The 15,279-nt window shown below is 42.8% G+C and overlaps 1 protein-coding gene across 1 annotated transcript in view; it reads left to right on the plus strand.

Annotated features, from left to right (window-relative positions):
- Positions 1 to 15,279, plus strand: part of Dner (delta/notch like EGF repeat containing) — a 281,432-nt gene that overhangs the window by 175,589 nt on the left and 90,564 nt on the right. Inside the window, exon 7 of the mRNA XM_055616991.1 lies at positions 11,453 to 11,566. Coding sequence (XP_055472966.1) covers positions 11,453 to 11,566 — 114 coding nt within the window. The remainder of the gene's footprint in view (positions 1 to 11,452; positions 11,567 to 15,279) is intronic.

The raw sequence follows: 15,279 nt of genomic DNA on the forward strand, positions 1-15,279 counted from the left end.
TCTGTATGTGCATGCATGTATATATGTGTGTGCTATGGTATCTGTATGTGCATGCATGTATATATGTGTGTGCTATGGTATCTGTATGTGCATGCATGTATATATGTGTGTGCTATGGTGTCTGTATGTGCATGCATGTATATATGTGTGTGCTATGGTGTCTGTATGTGCATGCATGTATATATGTGTGTGCTATGGTGTCTGTATGTGTGCTTGCATGTATGTTTGTGTGTATGTGTATGCAGTCAATAGAAATAAGTAAGTTGTGATAGGTTCAATGAGGAAGCAAAAAGCAAAGAGACAGAGAATAGGGCTGAGACTGAAAGAAGAGACCCCAACGAGATGAGCTTGTGAACCATGTGAATGTCAGTGGGAAGAAAATATCAGGTCTACACACATGCTGTGGCCTGCAGGCCTGTGTTTCTCAACGCTAGTATGTTGAGATGGAATCACCAAGAAGATGGTGTTAGAAGGTAGTAGACGTGATTGGTCGCAGGTGTGATGCACTCGTGGATGGAGCTGCTGTCCCTATAAAAGAAGCCCCTGCCTTCCTTTCTGCCATGTTAGGACATATAGAAAGCATCATTTATGAGGAAAAGGACCTGAGAAGACACTGATTTTAGATTCCTCGGCCTTGAGCTATGTCAGCATGATACTGGCGGCATTTACTGGTGAGGTACTGTGAGGTACTTACCACTGTGAGGTACTTAGCTCCAGCAGCCTGAATGGACTAAGAAAACACACAAGGCCCCAGGATAGGAACTTGCCTGGAGTGTCTGTGGAGCAGGGTTGCAGAGCCTAAGAGAGCCAGGGATGAGATGTGGAGCTCAGACAAAGCTGTACCAGCTCACAGGGATGAGCAAGGATCTTGCCCCAAGGATGATGGGGGCCTTTCATGGCCAACTGCAGTGGGCCCTGTGATTCCCCTCTTGGAAATGCCACTCTGGAACTGGGTGAATGACACCAGCAGGAATGCTGAGAAGATGGCTAGGAGACTTGGCCATTCAGGCGGTATATAAGCACAGCTGTCCTGCTGCCTGTGGAAGTACTGAGAGGCTTTTTGAAGAGGGACGTATCTGAGGGTAATGCTGATAATACTTTCTGGCAAGTTGGATAGGAAGTATGACTGGAGTGAGAAATTGTGAATGACATCTTTAAAAAATAACACCTCATTGAGATATCATCCATCTATATATACTATTGAAATATATAATTCAGAGTTTTTTTATTTTTTACTATATTCAGTGCTGGGTAATTATCATTACAGTAAGTTTTAGGACATTTCATCACCTCAAAATATGTGTTCTGTTCCTTACTGGTATCACCCGATCCTAGTTTTTCTCCAACCACCAGCTATGGGCAACTTTCTACCTCATAGATATTTCATATAAATTTAGTTATACAATAGGCAATGTGTACAAACAACATTTTCCATAGAATACAATGCTTCCAAGGCTCATCCTTGACATGTTGTGGTTGGGTACCGCTTTCTTCTTACTGCCTGTGAAAATTCCCCCTGAGTAGACACAGCGTTCTTTGGTCATTTACTCATGTCCGCATGGCTGCAGGCTCCTGTGGGAAATGGGGCTGTGTTCCTCTCAAGGTGTACGCTCACTTGGGCCTTTCCTTCATCTCATCTGATTTTGTTCCTTTCCTCTTCTTCACCCGTATTCCATGTCTGACTCTACCTCTCCTATTTCCTATCTGCTAGGGTCTGAAGCCTGCTCCCCTCATACCATTAAGAACCCAGCAAACCTCTGTGTTTACCTTTTCTCCCCATTTTCTCCTTTCCCTTTCTCTTCCTTTATCTTGATCTCAATTCCCTTTGTTCTTCCTCTCTCCTCCTCTTTCTTTGCCTCTGGTACACAGATTTGGTTGACTGCTGATTTCCTAAATGAAATCACCTGCTTGCTCACAGTCACATCTGTTTCATGGAACTGCTTCTCCAGGTCAGTGGTCAGCGGCATCTCCTCTCTAGTCCTCACTCTGCCCACAGTGCTAATCTCTTTAGAAGCCTTCCCAGTGTGCTTTGCAGAGCCCCGCAATGTGTCCATTCTCCAGAGTTTTCACGAGGCCTCACCCCCCCTTTCCTTTTTAGCCACTCTCCTGGGCCTTTGGTAGCAATTTCTCATTCCGAGCTGTCACCACGAGGACGGCATCCAGACCCTCTTTCTAGTCTGGCCTCTCACCTCTGCTCCAGCAGCATTATCGGACTTGGCATTGATGCATCTGCTCACTCCTGCTGGCGTTCTCTCTCTCTCTCTCTCTCTTGCTCAGGCTGGATGCTGGACCTTGACGACTCTGCCTTTCTCTCATTTATCCCTGGACAGTCACCAATTCACCTTATTTATGAAGATTCCCCGTCTGACTCTTTCTTCCCACCCCATCACTACGGCCCTGATTCAAACTGCTGTCATCTGCCGCCTGAGTAATGGTGACAAGCCTCTGCCTCCCGACATTCCTTCTTGCTTTTCTCATGGTTGCTCGTGATACTTGGGAAGCCCAGGCCTGGGATTACTGAAGAGATGCTCTGGGCCGAGAAGGGCAAAGCCACTGCCCCGTGTTGCTTTGTTTGTTTGTTTGTTTGTTTTCATGACCTTGGGAAATGCTTTGCTCTCATTGGGTCTCTCTCCAAACTAGGGAATGGTACTCAGTGGCCACACTTCTCTATCTGGCCTTGGACAATGATATAAGAGAAAGCTGAAGAACAGAATTCTTTTCTCCATTCCTCCATTCTGAGCCCGGGTGTAAGGGCTTCATTTTGGCTCTTGACTATCATCCAGCCCAGAGGCATCCACTGGAGAAGACCACTCAGACACAGGTTCAAGTCAATAGAAAGTCTTTATTAGCTGGCCGGCAACTACACTGGGTGTTCAGGACCTCCATGCAGTCCCAAGCCTTCTTCAGGGTAAGCTTTCAAGTGCAAATGCCACATCCAGGGCTGACATACTTGAGTTAACAAGACAGTTAGCCAGAAGCAGAGCTACAGAAGCCAAAAAGGTTAGTGCATTTAGGGCTTTACCCGAACTATGGACCTGGATGGATTAGGTCTTTGTTGCTGTTTTGGCAGTGGTACTTCGATCCCATAGTGTCAGTTGTGCTAAGATCTCGGGGCCTCTGACACTTGTGCTAAGATCTCAGGGCCTCTGACACTTTGCTTCCCCACCCCCAATTCCATAATCTGAGCAATCTACAAAACTCCGAAATGAATAGCATTCATGTTTTATATTAAAAGAATGTTTGCTGGTCATTTCCATAGTTAGTAGATACACCGTGTCAGAATAATCTAGAAAGCTTCTTCTTCTTCTTTTTATCTTTACATTTGTTTTGAGAGTGGTGTGTGTGGAGGTCGGAGGATGAACACCTCAGGTATCACTGCTCATCATCCACCTTGTATGAGAACCTCTTGTTAGCTACTATGCACGTGGCTCTTGAGCTTCTGGAAATTCTCCCACCTGCACATTCCACCTCGAAGTAGGAGCACAGGATTACAGATATACACCGCCTCAACTGGCTTTCTGGGTTCTGGGGAATCTGAACTCTTCACACATGTTCAGCAAGTGGACTACCCACTGAGCCATCCCGCCATCCTTGAGTGGCTCCTCAGGCTTAAGCCTCTAGGCCCACCTGGGATCCTGTCTCAGCAGATGAAGGATGCTGCTACTCAGTAAGCATCTGACGGATTCTCCAAGGTGATGCTAAGGTTGATCACACTTACAGTACCACTGTTCTAAGTTGCCTGTGAAGAACTGGAGCTCAAATGATAATAGGCTCTACTCTCATTCATTCACAAAACACAGAGCCACTTAAGACACAGTGGTGGCCAGGCCCTGTGCGAGCTGCTGTGGACTTCAGAGCACCTGCTTCTCAGATCTCACTTAGTATCTTGAGAGCTAGGCATCTTTATCTGCATTTTGACGATGATGAAAGTGAAGGTTGTTAAGATTTGGATGGACATAAACTTGCCATCCTGAACCTTTGTTTTCCTAAACCACTATTCTTTTCTCTCTCTCTACTTCCTGCATATTTGGTTAATGGATGTAATTGCTTTCTTTCAAACCTTGAGATTAAGTTTTTGTTAATTTATTTTTTATTTTTTTATTTATTACAATTTATTCACTTTGTATCCAGCTGTAGCCCCCTCTCTCGGCCCCTCCCAGTCCCACCCTCCCTCCCATTTCTCCTCCCATACTCCTCCCCACTGATAGGGGAGGTCCTTCTCCCCTTCCATCTGATCCTAATCCTATCAGCATTGTGTTCTTCTGTGGCCTGGCAAGGCCCTGTAGGGGGAGGTGATCAAAGAGCCAGCCACTGAGTTCATGTCAGAGACAGTCCCTGTTCCCCTTACTATGTTCCCCTTACTAGGGAGCCCACTTGGACACTGAGTTGTCATGTGCTACATCTGTGCAGGGGTTCTAGGTTATCTCCATGCATGGTCCTTGGTTGGAATATCAGAGATTAAGCTGTTTTCTTTTTTAAACTCTGCTGAATGCTAAGCTTTCTTTCATACTTTTATTTATTTCATTATATATTTATTTCACACATTCCCATTTTAGTTATATATTACTGATTTGCCTTTCATGAGCCATATATATCTTTCTTTCTTTACCTTTGGGTTTTAACTTAGGTTTTCACTTGTCCAGGCCTGTTTGGTTTTCTCCTGCCAGACCATCTTTCTCTCTGAATAATTTTTGCCTTCCCGCATTGAGATTGCATGCACCAAGATGGAATATCTCAATGGCGCACAGATTCCTGCTATTTACTTATTGTTCAGTGTGCTAATATTAGGCACTGCATCTCAGCAGCTGTGGCTCAGACTCTGGCACTGGCTGCTCAGACCCCACAGGGTGAGATCTGAAGCCAGTGGGCTCTCTTGGTACCATGAAGCTTTCCATTCAAGTGGAGCTTCACTCCACTGCACAGGCTGGATTATAAAAAAGATCAGGCACACTAAAAATAGATCTCACTTTAATTCCCACCTTGGAAACCTTCAGAACAGTGCTCCAAAGAAACAATTAGATTCTCCCTCACAGAGCCAAAGCAGCAAGGGGGATGTTTTTCATTTCAGTAGAAAAACTGTGCAATACATTTCTTACGTATAAACAATTGTGCTGGGGAGGGAGGTGAATTTTTTCTCTTATATGCTTGTGATTCATCCTTGACCTCTGAAAGGTTTCTTTCACTTGCAGGGGTCAGGCAGTGTGGCTATGACAGGTGGGTGGATGGGGTAGATTTTGTTATTCTGTCGAAGTCAAAATATACTACTTACCTGTACTTTTCTCTCAGTCATTTTGCCAACAAAAGGGAAACAACCATTCTTTCTCTGTACACTACTAAATTCTAAGATGCATTTTATAGCAAAATATAAAGTAGTATAAAATCAAGTTTTCCAAAGATGATAGATACCGTGTAATCTGTTAATGGTTAGTGAGTGGATTTATACTCTGGTGTTTTCTTTATATCTGCCTGGTGTTTATATCAGAAGCAGGCTCTGCCAGCGCCTACCTCCTGTGTCATACGCAATTTGGTTCCGCTAGCATTACTCGTGCTCAGACTTGTACAGAATCACGGAGGCTCAGGCTAGCTCCCTCAGGTGATCCACGCATCTCTGAAGGCAACCTCGTATATCCTTGACTCACACTGCTTGCTTACATCTTTGTTCTGCTAAAACGTTCTCTAAAGCAAAAAAGAAAACCTGCGGCTCCCAGGCAGTACTTCCAAGCTGCCCTTTTTGAACCAGTTACTTTATTCTGAACATCTCAGTGGTAATTTCCTCAGTAACATAATTCCTGGAGTCAAATCATGTGTTTTAAAATGGTCTCTGATTTGGAGATATTATAAGGTACTACTCCTAGGGTTCCGATTATCCAAGATGCTCTGGGCACGCTCTCTCTGGTTCAGACGCGAGTGGTTCTGTGTAATGGCAGGAGGAGGGGTTGAGATGAAAATAAGCATTTTCCGTCTGAAAGGATAACATCTCTCTTACCTTGGGTTTCTAGCCCTGGCATAGGGCCATTTTGAACCAGATGGTTCTTTGTGGTGCGGACTGTCATGTTTTAAGGATGTTTGGCAGTACTCCACACCCTCTAGGTGTCAGCGGCATCGTTAGCGATCAGACATTGAACAGTGGTCACCAGACACTCCAGTTGGCCCCGGGGGAGAATCAGCTCTGTCACTGTTCTATTGCTGTGAAGAGACACAATGACCAAGGAAACTTTTATAAAAAGAAAGTGTTTAATCTTGGGCTTGCTTATGGTTTCAGAGATTCAGTCCATTACCATCAGGCAGGCGAACAGAAAGACGTGGTGCTGAATTAGCAGCTGAGAGCTTTACATCCTGATAGCAGCAGGCAGGGACAGTGACGCTGGGCCTGGTGTGAGCTCACCCCAGGGACGCAGCACCTTCAACAAGGCCATACCTTCTAACCCTCCCCTCAGAGTTCAAATGGGGACTAATCATACAAATATATGAGCCTATAAGGGGCATTCTCATTCCAGCTGCTACAGTGCATTAAAAGATGCAGTGATTTTAGAGGAAAACCCTAAATAAATGGACTCATTCTTTGAATAATTATTTGTGCTGGGAAATGTCTTAAGTTATGGGACTCTAGGGATTCATAAGACAAAGTCCTGATTCTCAAGGAGTCGAGGATGCAAGTGTTAGGCGAATGCATTCATGTTCATCAGATGTTCGTACATAGAAGTGAATGAATGACAAGTTCGTATCAGGTAAGTCTAAAGAGAGGGGGCACGGGCCCTGGGGATAAAGGCTGCTCTTGGGATCTCTTAGGTGTGGAAGTAGTAGATATATGCAAATATGGTGACAAGATTAAGAGAAAAGGAAGGCAGAGCCTCAGGTTCAAGCTGGTGCCTTCTAAGCTTAGATTTAACGGACAGGGCAGTCTCAAAAGTATGCAGAGTCCAAGTGAATAACCAACCACATAGAGTGACAGAGGCTGAGGTCTCAGATGTTCTAAAATGGTTTGTGTGCCAGAGAAGACTATCAGAAATTTTCTTTTTTCGGACAACAAACTGGCTCAGTGCGTAAAGGTACTGCCAAGCCTAATGCCCTGAGTTCCAATCTCAGGACCCTAATGCTGGAAAGGAAAGAACTGACTCACACAAATTATCTTCTGACCCTCCCCCTCAATTCATTGTGGCATGTGTCTATGTATACACACCCACACCTCCCCCACACAGACAGGCATGTACCCACACAGACACACAGACACACACACACACAGACACACACACACACACACACACACACACACACACACACACACACACACACACACAAATTGTAAAAAATAACAGATTAAAAAGGAAAGGAGTTATCCTTTAATTCTCTTAAGAGAATTAAATTTAAATAGTGATTTCTGAGGTCTGTTTAACATCTCAATGAGATCTAACAACCTCATATTTCAATTTAAAATTCATTCGTGAAGAAAATCATCAGTTAACCAGTTTAACGTTGTGATTAGAATCATGTCTGACAGGTCCTCTCAGACACCGCATCTTTTCAGTTGTGATCTGTTTAAGCTTGGCATCCCCACACGCCATATTAGCCCGACCCAAACCCGAAGTGGCAACAGCATGGCTTGAACAGGCCCGACACCGCTCTTTCTGTATTGGGTTTGTGTGAGGTACACTTCTCCTTGCTGTGACCACGTACCTGACCAGAAGCAGCAACTTAGAGGGGGAAGGGTTTATTTTGGCTCACAGTTTGGAGGGATACAGTTCATCATAGAGGGGAAGGCACGGTGACAGGTGGCTTGGCAGTGGTGGAAGCTTATAGCTGGGACTTTTCGCCTCCTCACATCCTGGTAAAGGAGGCCATGGAAAGCAGACAAGAAGTTGGCGTGAGATAGAAAGTCCTAAGGTTTTGTGTGGTGATTAACTTCCTACAGCAAGCCGAACCATTGCCTGGGGATCAAGTGTTCAAACAGATGAGCCTAGGGGGACGTTTACATTCAGATCACAACACACTTCTACCTCTTTCTGGGGTTAAAACTCATACAAGTAAAGGAAACGCTTTACTGTTCTGAGCCGTTTTCTTATTTTGGCCCACATAATGTGGAGCTAGCAGATTCACAAAACTGGGTACCCAGGACAGTTCTCCTTGTCGGGAAGATGAATGCACACAGGTCGTGTCTTTCTTTTCGGTTCTTTCCAACAGCATGTGATTCTAAGCCCATAGTCTACCAATGCCTCCATGATGTTTACAACTCAAAGCCCCTGAGTTCAAGAAACATGATTGCTTCAATGTTCTGATATTTCCAAGCCTGACTAAGGTCAAAGCTAATTAACTTCCTTCTGTGCTTGATTGGATTTAATGTTCGTGTGTGTGTGTGTGTGTGTGTGTGTGTGTGTGTGGCTTTGTGTGTGCTGTACCCATGTGTACATTTTTGTATGAGTGTGTTCATGTGTGCATGCCACAGGTGAATGTCGAGTGTCTTTTTCAATCATTTTACCATCTTAATTCTGGATCCTAGTCTCTCACTAAATCTGGACCTCATCTGTTTATCTCTGTCCAGAGAGTCCCAGGGACCCTACTGTCTCTGCCTCCTAGCACAGAGTTTCCTGAGCACACACTGTCAGGCCTGGCTCTAGGTAGATACTGGCATCTTAATTCAGTTCCTCATTCTTGACTGAGCCATCACCCCACCTCTTACATGATACTAGAGGCAGCTTCATTGCCTTTCTAGTTGATCTTCTACTCTGTTATATAGTTTATTTCTAAGTCTTTGCTGACTTTGTTTTCTGATCCTACAGATGGACGTTTAATCTTGACTCCTCCACTTCCTCAACCTCCCCCAAAGTTGGTTTCTAACTTTCTTCAGTGATGTGTTTATTAGATGACATTTGTAAGCTAATTAACTTCGTTCTGTGCTTGACTGGTTTAGTGTTCATGTGTATGTTCGTGTGTGTTCAGATATTTTGTTCCTCCTTTGTGTAGTGCAGTGGTATTTTTTTAAATCTGTATTTTGCTCATACTTTTACCTAGTTCCAGGCTAGTGTGAATTAGATACTAATAAGACGTGAGTTGTTTGGTGAGTTTAAGAACAGAATGAGGCCAAGTGGTTGCAGCGTGGTGGTCAGTGGGGAGAGTGAACAAGGAGGAGGAAGGTAGGAGCCAGACCATGTCTTAGCTTTTAGCCACTGACTAGTTTTCTTCTAAACCCTTTGGGAAGCCACTGGAGGAGTTTATATATATAGGTATTACTATAAGTAAATTACTGTAAGTACATTGCACCTTAAAATATTTCTCTGCCTAATTCTGTGTGGAGGATGCATTGAAAGAAAGCCAGTGTACAGTGATGGTCTGGGAAACTGGTGCTGGAGTCCTGAGGGACAGTGATGTGTGGGCCTAGATGATACAAAAGGTGTGATGGGGCTGTGACAGATTAACTTTTGATATTAATACATGTTACTTAAGTGGGATTGTTGGGAGTGGGAGGGAGACACGTGATAATGAGGTGATATGATCAACACGGAAGCAGAGATGAAAATGTAATGCAATCCAGTCTGTATAATTAATGTATGCCAATAAAATTTTTAAATGCTTAATAAAGTTTATAAACGAAGCTAAATGTTAATTAGTGAGGACATTAAAAATCAATCTTTAAAAACATTATGTGTCCTTTTGTAAAGGACACATAATGAAATATTTACAGGAGAAATGAAATTTGTTTTACGATATCCTTATGGGGAGGCTCTGAGGAGACCAGATGACATTACATGAAAATGTGAATGGGGCTTGAAGATGGCTGACAAGTGTGGAGAGTTGGATCTTAGGCTCTCCATGTTTACTATGTTTGAAATTTCACATTGTTCAAAGCACAGGTCATTGCAATGTTCTTCTCTGTATCATCTCTCTTCCTTCTTTTTAAAAATGGGGTTGCCACTATGTAGCCCAGGCTGCCCTGGAACTTGAGATACTCCTGCCTCAGCTTCCCGAGATTACAGGTGGGAGCTGCCATGTTCTGTTTTCTTTCTAGGCCTTAGTGACTTAGGAATAGCTGTGTTTAAGGGCTTGCATCCCAAGAGTTTGAATCTCTGGTGCCTGCAAATTATTTAATCTTTCTCATCCTCATTTTTTTTTTTTTTTGTAAAGGGAGAGAATGGGATAGGAGAGTGGATTGTGTGTATGATTAGACTAGTATTGACCTCAGAGTTGTCATGAAGAGATATATGAATGATACGTGGCCTGGGTAAACAAATATTGTTTTTAACCAAATCTTTGTGCCAATTCCCCTTACAAGCATACTGTCTCCTGCTTTGAATCTAGAGCTTTCACTTGAAGGCACATTCTTGCTGTGATGTCATACTGAAAGATTCCTTTTAGAATTCTGAAGTAGTTAGCTTCTCCTCTTGGTGTTGGGAGTTTAGTCTACAGGCTGGTCTCATTCCATATCTTGTCAATAACCGGAAACGTCTTGGCTTGTTTGAAGTGAGGAGGAGGAGTTGGTTGGGTTGCTGAAATGATTGCCTGCGTTCACTTTCTGGAATCCACACTAACTTGGCAGGTAACCGTGGCTCAGGCAGATCACCTCTCAGTTCGTGGACAGAGTTTTCCAGGTCTCAGCTGTGTCTTCTGACAAAAGCCTTTCAAAACTAATCACCCAGGAAGGCAGTGTTCATGGTAACTTACAGAATACTACCGCAGATCATAATTGTGTAGAAAATATATCTGATTAAGATTAAAATAATAGGAATCTTGTCCAGACTCTTCCGTGATCCCATCACTCAAACGTCACACATTTTTTTTTTTTTTTTTGCTTAGTATTTTTCTTGTATTGTCCATTTTTTTTCTAGAGCACCACCCACTCTGAGATGAGCATTTTAGTGTTTTATTTTCTTTAAATTTGCCTCTCTGGAGGCCTTTGTTTTTAAAGTGAGTCAAAACTCTGGGATTTATTTAAAGCCTCCAGGCTGCCCAGGGTGTTACAGGAGATTTACAGCCTGCTTTTCCCACGGTTTGCCTGCGACTCTGTTACTATCCCATAGATTACCTGGAGGTTGGCTTCATGGAAAAGAGAGAGCTGGATTTATGATCCAAATACGTATCAACAATAATATCTCTTTGTCTTTAAAATGAGAGCACAGCTACAGAATTAACACAGGTGGCTTCTTTTCTTTCTAAATATTACCTATTAAAATTTTTAATACCTCTTGTATAGTGGTATAATGGGAACTCGAGGGAGGTAGAACTCATCTCTGTCCCAGGGAACTGCATGCCAGTGGGACACTATCCTAGGGACAGTGGAATTCAGTCTTCGCTTCTGAAACTTCCAATGATATAAAACTACATGGGATCAAAGAGTGTCCGAGATGCTCTCATGCAAGGTCGCTGCTTTTAAGGGTGGGTTCTGGTTGAGTGCCTCAATTTGAAGGTGACTGGTGGTTTTTGAATACCAGGTCTTGAACAATGGCATATTCTTTTTCTGCAGGCTATACTGGAGAGCTTTGCCAGTCCAAGATTGATTACTGTGTCTTAGACCCATGCAGAAATGGAGCCACATGTGTGTCTAGCCTCAGCGGGTTTACCTGCCAGTGTCTGGAAGGTAAGATGCCATGGAGTACTTTTGGAAAGATTTCTATGTTCCACTTCAAGTCATAAACTCTTTTTATCAGTACTTCTAGTTTCTAAATACTCTGTACAAGAGAAAATATATATATATATATATATATATATATATATATATATAGAGAGAGAGAGAGAGAGAGAGAGAGAGAGAGAGAGAAAGAGAAAGAGAGAAGAGAGAGATCAAACCAAAAGATGACCCCTCACTTTTGTTGTTCTTTTATTTATTGAGAAATGGTCTTATGTAGCCCAGGCTGGCCTCAAACTTGCTATGTAGCCTGAGATGACTAAATTCTGGATCTTTCTGCCTCTACCTCTTGAGAGCTGAGATAATAGGCATGCATTGCCATGTCCAACACGGGTTCTCTTTATAGCTGCATTTGAATATAGAGACAACCCAGAAATTTTGGTCATTTGACATATACATATATAGTACTTATATATGATATATGTGTATTATATATATGCATGATAATCATATATCTTAATTAACATAGTAAAAGAGAGCCTAATAGTGAAATTCCACTCAAGAGTTCTATTTGGCTTGACTTGTTTTAGCTCCTGTATAATTTCACATTAAAAACATCCAACATAAAAACTGCTGTTTTTGTGCTTTGCAGCAACTTTATAACATCTTAGAAAAATTAAGCCACCTGGAGAGTCCTATCTTTAGGGCTTTTTTTTTTTTTATTTTAAAAGATGGGTTTACTGGTTAGAAAAAAGCAGTCAGGTAATAGAAAATAGAGCTTGGCATTAAGGAATGGCTTGTTGCCATTTCTGCTGTGAGAGGATTACTCTAAATCCTTAATGTTGTAAGAAAAACACAGTGGTAGAGTTTTCCTTGCTTAAAACTGTCAAGTAGGCTCCTGATTCACAGACATAACACAGGCAACTGCTTAAGTGTCTCACACTCTGCAAAGGTTGAACATAGACCCTCTGCAGAAGGGCCACATTTTAATACTTTGAAACATCCTCAGCTGTCCCTGGCTAATATCCTGGCTCCTCTTTAATGCTGGGGTCCCCATGAGCTACCCCCCGGGTTCAGTTCTTGCTGGCCTAGGAAGGCACATGGGCAGGATGACTGAGTTCCACCTCCAACCCCAGTTTTATGTGTTAATAATGCATATGGTTCCCTTAGTGACAGGGCAGCACCTGCTCTATTAGCCTGCTCTTTGGAGCCTCCCTGTCTTTCTTTGGCAGTACAGACAAACCGGTCAGCTTGGAGGCACACCAGAGCTGAAGGCTGAGCAAACAACACCACTGTCACTTGCCACATAGACTGCAGTTTTCCAAAGCCGTGTCACATTTGGGATGAGTCCGTTGCCATCTACCTCTTTTAGGTTTTTCTTTTTCAGTCAAGGTCAGTGTTCAGGGGCATTATGGATCCAAGTGGAATTTTGGCAGAAGAGTTTTGCAGCTCCCCAAGCACTTTATTATTTCTTTGATAGTTTACTAGAAAGGTACAACAAAACTCCAGCGGCTTAAAGAGGACAGTTTGTACAACTTGAACTAGAACCTAGGGACCTGGCTTCACTCATCTCATTTTCCTCCCCAGCACACTTTTCTGAGTACTTGCTACACATCAGGCGTTGTGCTGAGTAGTGGATTTTGATGGTTGGAGAGGCTGAAAGGTCCTTCCTAGATGCAGTGTAGTTAGTTCATTGAAGGCCCGAGGGAAGAGGTGATGCTAAGATGAGGGCTTGGAGGCAGTTGGTTGGAAGTGGGGTAGGGCAAGTTGTGCAAGGCTTCCTGGGCTGCACGTGAGCAGCCAACTTCTTCATCCTGGAGTGGAGGGAGGCAGAGGCTTAGGTTTTGTGTTCAGCTCTTCCACTTAGCTCTCTATCCATGGACAAGCAACTTTGCCTTTTGGAGCCTCAGTATCTCATCTACAAGATGATTATATGTGCTTCACAGGGTAAGTACAAGGATTCAAGGCATCCCCTTTTGTTTTACATAAGACCTGATGCAGATAAGAGTGCTTGGTCCAGCAGCAGGAAATGTTGTCAATGAATATTTGGTATTTTTTTGTCATTGTTCTGTCATTAATTGCCATTAAACCATTGGCAAAATTAAACCAAGTAATTTAATAATTTTATCCTGGAACAGTACTGAATGTAACTTGGAGAGAGATGAGAGCAGAAATAAAGAGAAAGTTCTGGGGACAGTTGCAGAAATTCAGGAGGTAGTTGGCTTCTTGGAACAGAAGAACAGACTCTTGGAAGAAGCAAGAAACTGATACCTATGAGAGAATTTCAGGGGAAAAAGACGGGAGCTCTTGGGAAGGATTGACATAGAGGGTAGGGCACAGTGAGATAGAACTATGTGGCTTCCATCACTTTCTAGCTAGTTGTCTTCTTTAAGGGAGGCATGAAGGTTTTACAGACCTTGTGTTTGAGGGGCCCTTAGCTCACACCAGTGAGGTGCCACTGAGGAAGAAGAACTAGCTAAATCTAAAGAGAACTATTGACCTACAGCAGTCTAAGCCCTGGGTACTGGGTCTAGGATTCTTCTTCAACCCATGGCCCTTTGTCTGCTCCATGCTATAAAGATTGGTATTCAGGCATTGAAGAAAATGAGCATGTGTATCCCAGCAATGGTTTTATTCAGAGATCTCTCTCTATTGAAGATTGGGATGGCTTTGGGAAGGTCTAGAAGCTTTGTAGCAGGCATGCACTTCTGGTGACGAGAATTTTAAAAGTAGTCCTTCTGTTGAGATTTCTTCAGTGTCCCATTCATATATTGTATTTTGCTTATATGGGCATACCTTCTACCCTTCCCCGTCTTTCCTCACTCCAAAATAATGATTTCATCTTCTGCTTTGATGCTATCTATTTATCTACCTATCTATCTATCTATCTATCTATCTATCTATCTATCTATCTGTCTGTCTGTCTGTCTGTCTGTCTGTCTGTCTGTCTGTCTGTCTGTCTGTCTGTCTTTCTATCATCTGTATCTATCTACCTATCTAGATTCTTTGTATGAGAGAAAACATATTTGTACTTCCAAGTCTGGATTATTTTGCTTAACATGATGATCTCTTGTTGCATCTGTTTTCCTAACAGTACTGCAGCTTTAGCCTTCTTTATGTCTACCTATCTTCTTAGTGTCATTGAATAGTAACTAAATATGTAGAATATTTTGCCCGTTGAAAACACCTTGATGTGAGGATTCTTATCACATTAGCTGTACACTAAAGCATTCTGAAAACTGTCTTAAGGCATGAATGGAATTCAAGCCAGCCCTTTACCCTCTTCCTTTTCATGTTGTCTTTTATACACTGATGTTGATTTTTGCCTCCTCCCTGTTTTGCCTTATGAGTAGGAAATTAATTCATTGCTCTTGTTGCCCCCAAGATTTTGACAACCCTAGCTGCGGCTCACATTGCCTGTTAGCAAGAGGTTAATATTCAGTAAATGAATCACTCACAAAAGAGAACACTTAGATGCTAATCACTTTGTACACCAATTCGATCCTGAAAAGAATTTCACAAAACTCACACTAGTAATATTTTTTATTTAACAGACCAGAAAAGAGGACAAATAGCCAGAAACTGGAAACTAGGTGACTGGCCTCCAGTGCTCTCTAACCACTTTAACCTGGACATATTCTTTAAAGCAATCCTATGGTGTTAATTTTATTACACAAACACACACACACACACACACACACACACACACACACACACACACACAC

This window comes from Psammomys obesus, unplaced genomic scaffold (assembly GCF_907164565.1).
Source record: "Psammomys obesus unplaced genomic scaffold, mPsaObe1.curated_primary_1811, whole genome shotgun sequence".
Lineage (NCBI taxonomy): Eukaryota > Metazoa > Chordata > Mammalia > Rodentia > Muridae > Psammomys > Psammomys obesus.